Source organism: Akebia trifoliata, chromosome 3 (assembly GCF_017979445.1).
Source record: "Akebia trifoliata isolate Shusen 1 chromosome 3, ASM1797944v1, whole genome shotgun sequence".
Lineage (NCBI taxonomy): Eukaryota > Viridiplantae > Streptophyta > Magnoliopsida > Ranunculales > Lardizabalaceae > Akebia > Akebia trifoliata.
In genome coordinates this window covers 45,505,300-45,512,437 of record NC_141377.1, presented here as the reverse complement: position 1 = coordinate 45,512,437, position 7,138 = coordinate 45,505,300, and the positions used below count along the sequence as shown (strand labels likewise).

Below are 7,138 nucleotides of genomic sequence, written 5' to 3'. Positions count from 1 at the left end.
TCTTATTGGGAAATTATAATGAGCAATGAACGGGTGAGATGGGAAGATATTCCTTGGAATTTAAACCAGACTGAGAGTTAGGAAAGAAGCCCGTATAAAAATCACCTGTGGTTCTACCTCTTTTCTCTAATTAGGAAGATTGTTAATGTACCTAACTTACATATTCTTTTTTTCTTAACTTGATCAGTCACTCCTAGGTCACCTGTAAACTGCCTCTTTACACTACATTCCATTCTGATGGCGATAAAGTGGGGTTTCGTTAAGTTAGTGTAAAAAATAAAATCCCCCACCCTCTAAATACAAAGAGTCGCGATAAACTGACATGGCAGTGGACAGAACCATAGATATTTTTCTTCGGGATAGACAAGGAAAAGAAAAAAAGATCTGCAATTCTGTTCACATACCACAGTCAGTTTTTCATTAGTCAAAAATCAATATTGTGATATTGAAGTATAATGTCTTGGTGATCATTAAGGATTAAAAGCCAGATTTTGTACAAACAAATTCCTAAATTCAACCTCTGAAAAAAAAAAAATGCTAAACCAAACACTAACCAAATCAAAGAATCCCACTTAAAACAAAATCCTCCAAGAACCCCATCTCTTTCTTTTTTTCTTTTTTTTTTTTTTGAGTCTTGGACAGGGAAAAGATTTCACTTTAAATTCCATTATTGTATGGTTCATCTCTCCCAAGCCCTAAACATAAGCCCAATGAAATCCAAACGCTGAAATTTTCGCATTTGTGTGATTCCAAGAAAGTGCCCTCTCAAAAATTCCACTTTCCAATTCCATGAATTTCTTGGAAAACAGAAAATCGGTTATTAATTGCATGTCCAACCAAATGAACTCTGAAGAGTTCAGACATTGCTGGTTAACAGTACAGAAGTATAGTTTGACAACTTTCCCGAGAAATTTTAAAAAACGAACACCCATTACAGGGGATCAATTTTTTCCAATTAATTTCTGCACAAAAAGATCATTAAACGAGGACCACATCAAAAGAAAAGAAATAAAATTTGAACACATGCCCTATATAACAAAAAAAAAAAAAAAAGTGAATTTTAACTTGCTTTCTTTACCAAGAGTATTCATAAACTCTTGGTAACAAGTAAATATAACCGAGGATTGCATACCATGTAGTTCAATCCTACATTTAACTTGAGGGTTTGATCTGAATATGCAGGTATGCGAACTGCATCATACAAACTTGGTGGATGCCACAAAAGAAATATCAGCATCTCAGTCACCATCTCTATCATCCAATTGACAAAAAAAATTGATGGGTAACAACAGCCTTCATAACAAACTGATCAAATGACCCTAATAGGCCAGTTACAAATTTCAAGCAACCAATATGCGCGGTCATGGGTCCACCACAAGTTCAATCCTATGATTAAGATCATATGATTTAAAATATTTGCAGAACATGATGCAGTCATGCAGATGAATGGTAATTTAGATGTTAATGGAAAGTGTCCACAGCAATAATGAGCAATCAAAAATACAGAATTAACAGAAAAATGTAATAAGTTTCTGGCATAGAATTCATCCATTAAAAGTATCACAATGTCCAAACAGTTGTAAAACTGTCCAGTTATAATAGTTTTAACTATGCTAATAAGCAAATAATGGAAACCATAACTAGAAAATAGCACAAAACTACAACAAAGAGACAAGGCTGTTCACATATGGAAAGCACCTCAGTTTTCCATCGCTCACTGTCCTGGACAAAACCGTTATCTCGCTAGTTTTTACGTCACAAGCGGCAATCTTATCCTCCCCAACCTGGGCAACCACAAGACCATCACCAACAAAAAGCAATGCCCATGTCTTGATGTCCGTCTCCTTCTCTGAGGCGTTTTCAAAGGTAAAACGATGTTTCTTGGACCATGTCCTATTACCACTACCCATCTCCATGGTGTTTGAGTAGAAATTCGACATCTTTTTCACCCATACAGTCAATTTGTTCATATTCGCATAACAGAGCTCTCCATGCATCACACCCAGGCACCCGTTCTCCAAACCAAATGAGTCAATGAGACGTGATCGATCCTTGGTCAGATCATAAGCAACAATGTAGTTATTGGACATCCAGTAAACAATGCCCTTCACATGGACCCCCGAATCCGGATCCAGTTTCCTATTGCCAAAGCAGATCTCCCCAGAGAGCTTCCACATCCCTGTTTCTGACGAATAGATCTCAAATTCATGTCCGTCGTCAAAGTCACTTGAGGGAAAAGCACATACAAGCTTGTAATCAACAGCAAAGTTTTGTAGAGGTTGGTCAAATATGAGCACGAGGGCAGGATTAGGCCCATGATCACAAGTCGGCTTTGGAAGCACTTTCCACTGCTTATTAACGGGATTGCAAATATAATAAGACCTCTCATCAGTGCGCGCCTGGCAGCAGAGGAGGCCATTGGAGGAGGCTTTGATGTCAACCGGTACCTGCAAGAACTCAAGGGATGCTTCTGGGATACCATAGGAGTTTGGATCAAGGGAGATGAACGATGGTAAACCTTCACGGGGCTGGCAAAGGAAGCCCGACAGAGTGCGGAAAAAATGAGATTGGTTGTGAGCAAAGAAAGGACTTGAGATCCGTCGGTTCCAATCCCAACAAACAGCTCTGAACCTAAGGAGGGACTTCGCAGGAAGGAAAGGAAGAGTGTGCTCCTTTATAATATCTTTGAGATCCATGTTCAAACTCTTGTTCATGGCTCCAATGGATCTACTTATTCTCTTTTCCGGATCCATTTTCTCTCACACTTCTTTTCTACCAGTTGGACTGCAGAGTTTCTGCGATTAAGAAAGAAAAGATTCACCAGATAGAAGACCATAATTACCTAATTCATTGGGAGGACTGTCAATAAATTGGGTCCAGATCCTTCTCATATCAGGTTTTATGAGATCTCAATATTAGGATCCAATATGAGTGGATTGGGTTTGAATTGGTTAAAATCCAATTTGATATACAAATCTAATTAAAAAAATATATGTTTAAGCCCGACACTTAACATCCCCCTGCCCCTTTAAATATTAACTAAGTATATTCCATAGCAAATCTGTGAATGGTTCAAGTAAGACGAATAAATGAGAAAGTTTAATTCGGCCATTTAATTCAAAAAATCACAAAAAACTAATGAAATTAAATACATATCAAATCATTCACAAATCACTCAATAACTCGGAATAAATCATTAAAAAAAATTGTTGCATGTAAACAAAAAAAAAAGGATGGAAAGCCAGCACCTTATTTTTAAATATTGAGTGGTTGTAAAAGTTAATGCTATTTATATTTTGAACAGCCGTTTTTTTCCTAATCACAACTGTATTTGAATTATACTCATTGATGTTTTCAAACTCTGAGGTGTGAAACAAAGAACTGATTGATCAGTGTCTCCAACGATAAGTCTTTGGGGGCATAAGCCTCACATGTATGAAATTTTTTAATAAACAATATAACATAGTATATATATAATCCCACCTCATCAAAAAGTCTTCAAAGAAGAACCCCCTAAACTCTTTAAACACCTTACACCAAAAAAATAATAAACCCAAAACCAACACTACTAGATTCTCAATCGGCTCACTCCTTCCTTCAAAAACTTGGCTGTTAGGCTCCTTCCAAATCCCCCACCTACTTGTTAAAGGGGTAACACTCAAAAGGAGTCCCTTGGAATCTCCAAATGAGTTGGCCCACGCCATCCAAGCATCTAAGACACTTTGAACAGACCATGACAAACAACCCTCCACACCAAATAAACCAATAAAATGCTGCCAAATCCGACTCACTATAAGACAATGAATCAAAACATGCTTGGTCGACTCCTCATTCCGCGAGCACATAGGGTAAACATTAGACCCCACCACTCCCCGTCTCATGCATTGGTCTATCATCAAGATTCTTTCCAAAGAAGCACACCAAATGAAGAAAGCAACCCTTGACAGAACTCTTGGGACCCAAACTGAAGGTGTTGGGAAACTAGGATAGTTTTGATACACCAACGAACAGTAAAAGGACTTTAATGAGAAGACCCCATCTTTTCCGCCTAATGTTTCCAGACACTAAGGCATGAGGCGAGACATTGGGATCTCTAGTGCCTCAAGGTGTAAGCCTTAACGCGTAAGAAGTAAGCATGTGCGTTATTTAAAAAAAAAAAAAATAGTACCAAATATATAAATAATTTAAATTAAAAATTAAAAATAAGATAACCATCACATATTTGTAATTTTAAAATTCCAAGTTTCAATCTTCATATCCAAAATCAAGTTTTAATCCCCTATAATTAAGAGCTGATAACCAATACTCAATACTAAGAATGTCCACGATCCACCATTATAATAAACAAATATAAAAAGTTCACGTCCACCACTAAAATATTTGAAGACCCAATCATTTTCAATCTTCCACTATATAAAATGCTTCTACAACATCCATAGCAACCTGTTTGGTAGTATTGCAAGTATAAGTGTATAAAAATACTTAAATGAAATAAAAGAAATTTTCAAAAAGAAATTTTGATTTAGAACTAAGGCATATGGCTCAACAAAAACACGTGTCTCAGTCAAGCCTCGGTCGAGGCGTACACCCTTTATACACTTCGACCACACCTCAACGTTTGGTCGCCTCAACACCCTTTTAGTGCGCCTCGGCTCGAGGCGCGCCTTTGAAAATACTGTGACCTGCCTACCAAAAATGTCCCATACTCCACCCCACTCTTCAAAACCACCCCCCTCCATCGTATCAAGAAAGGAGGCCACGGAGCGCTTTGCCTCATGCCTCAGCATTTGAAGGTATTGCTAAATACTATAAGAGTTTACTTATAAATAAAATCAATCAAAAATCTCTCTTGCATGCACTTCTATTTAATATTGAAATTTATTTTTAAATGTTCCAACTATGTTGCATGTTAGTGACAAAAAAGAAATACAAAGATAAAAGAGAGGAAGAAAATGAAAAACATGACTAATATATAACTTTTAGAATATAGAAAAAAAGATAACATGTAAGGTGCACACCCCAGTCAAACAAGCATACGTCTTTATTTCTATCCAAGTTGATCCTAATTCGACATTAGAAGTGTAGAAGCAAATTTGGGTCTTACCTCAATTTACTCTAAATCAGTTGTTCCAAGAAGACGCTCCTTGCTCCTCCTTTATAGCACCAATGTGGTACCTGCCATAATTCTCCGACAATCAAGTTAGAGTTGCAGAAAAGATGTCACCAGTATTAGTTCCAATCTCCAGGGGACCGAAAAGAAGGACCCGCCTTGGATCCGTCCTCTATTATATAAGATGTCCCTAAGATCAGGGTTTCCCTTTTATTCGGGATTTAATCATGTTGATCTCACAATCACAGGGATCCTAAACCTAAAATGGAACCCTCCTTATCGTGCTATCCTAGAGTCTCGAAGCTTGATAAGCGAGGTAAAGGATCGTGCGAATGTTCTGACTTGGTCTACCCTGTCAATGAGGGCAAATTTTGATCTATGCCCTACCCTCCTATTGGGCAGGGCTGAATTATTGACCTATCCTGAATACCACTTACCTTTCGCAATTGCTTTTCTACCCTTCAATTCTTGTCCTCATCAGAGCACGTGCAGGATCCTGATGAAACACCGATTTTATCCTCTACAAGAAGTATATTGATTGTTCTCCAAGAACCAAATACTTTTGTCTATAAATACTGCATATTTAATTCCATTGTTAAATCTCTTTTTTTCCCTATGACTTCTAGTGTCGATAAAAATTTCAGTTTTAAGCACAACCCACATCAAGGCGTATGCCTTCTAGACTTCTCTTGGTATGAGGCATATGCCTCAACTATTTTTATGTTTCTTTTGGACTCCTCTTGGTATGAGGCATATGCCTCAAATATTTTTATGTTTCTTCCTCGCACCTCAAGATGTTTTAAGTGATCCTTGTAAAACACCTTGAGATGTAAGCCCCATACACTTTAAAAGCACTGATTCTCGTATCACATTTTTAACACTATCCAATTTTTACCAGAAAAAATCAATTTCGAATCCAAACTATAAGCACGATGTTCGCTTGCCAAATTTAACTGTGGTTTAGTCTCTTTGGTTTGTTAATTCGGCGTGTTCTGGTTCACTAATGACCTAATGTGAACATCAACTTCCAAACTAACAGCTTTTGAACTATTGTGAACATCATGGCAGTCGATCCACAAAAAAAAAAAATTATGAATCCAATGGTATCAAACATAAAGAGCTTTCAAAGAACTTGCTAAGCATGATCGAGTATAATATTTACGCTTAAACAATATTTTTACTCATTTTCTTGGCTTCATTCACTCCCAAAATAAAGTTGGGGAATTTTATTTTTTTCTCTCTCCAATAATTTCCACTGATTTCTATTGTACACCATTTCGATCTTGCATCCGTCTAAACAGACTCATTTTACGATCCGATTGCCTGGCAATCGAAAACTCAGATAGATAACCAATGCATCGAGAATTTCGATGAGTCGCTTACAAATTTATAATCGATCACAAGAAAATAAAGGAAAAACAAACTAACAAAAAAAAAAAAAAAACAAAGAAGATTCAAGTGATTTAGTCCAAATTAGGGCATCAGCAAAATGGATGAAATGAAAGAGAAGGAGAAATTATTAAAAAGAGATTGCAGAAAAGAACTAAAAAGATATGAGAAGTTTACCTGCTCGAAAATTTGCATAAACGGAGTGAAGGATGCAAAGAGAGAAGAAAAACAAATGATAAAAACCCTACTCACTCAGTATTCACTATTCAGTCCCTCTCCCACAAAATACGTCCAAATCCTATTGGTTCATTTTCTCTCGCCAAGAAGCCACTCGAGTCTCGAGTGTCAACGTGTCATCTGTTGGCCATCTTTTTCTAATACCTGAATCACCCCTCTGTGGTAACAATCCTGTACTTCCTGAAGTTGGCTCCAATCCAACTCCTTACTCGCCAATTAGCTGTCTCAAACGATTAACTTGAAGGCAAGAGATCAATGGATTGATGAAGTTTAGTCTTATTATCTTAGATCATTTTGATAGTTGGATTTATGGAAAAAAACAAAAAATGAAAATAATAAAAGAAAATGAAAAACTCTAATCCGATCCATAGTCAACACTGAGGAATTTTACTTTTTCTCGAG

General features: G+C 36.9%; 1 protein-coding gene across 3 annotated transcripts; it reads right to left on the bottom strand.

Moving 5' to 3' along the window:
* Positions 1-1,508: 1,508 nt before the first annotated feature.
* LOC147407326 (F-box protein At5g49610-like) lies at positions 1,509-6,832 on the bottom strand. Of its 3 annotated transcripts, XM_086435843.1 has the most exons (4): positions 6,677-6,825; positions 5,548-5,606; positions 5,105-5,175; positions 1,509-2,795 (listed from the first exon to the last, which is right to left on the bottom strand). In XM_086435843.1, exon 4 carries the CDS (start codon positions 2,751-2,753, stop codon positions 1,659-1,661), a length of 1,095 nt encoding a protein of 364 aa, XP_086291969.1. In that variant the 5' UTR covers positions 2,754-2,795; positions 5,105-5,175; positions 5,548-5,606; positions 6,677-6,825; the 3' UTR covers positions 1,509-1,658. The 3 variants fall into 3 exon arrangements, with proteins under 3 accessions (XP_086291969.1, XP_086291968.1, XP_086291970.1); XM_086435842.1 differs by lacking the exon at positions 5,548-5,606 and having other exon boundaries at positions 6,677-6,832; XM_086435844.1 differs by lacking the exons at positions 5,105-5,175; positions 5,548-5,606 and having other exon boundaries at positions 6,677-6,829.
* Positions 6,833-7,138: the final 306 nt, after the last annotated feature.

Coding starts and splice junctions, on each gene's coding strand:
- LOC147407326 (XM_086435842.1), bottom strand. CDS start 2,753: ATGGATCCGGAAAAGAGAATAAGTAGATCCATTGGAGCCATGAACAAG.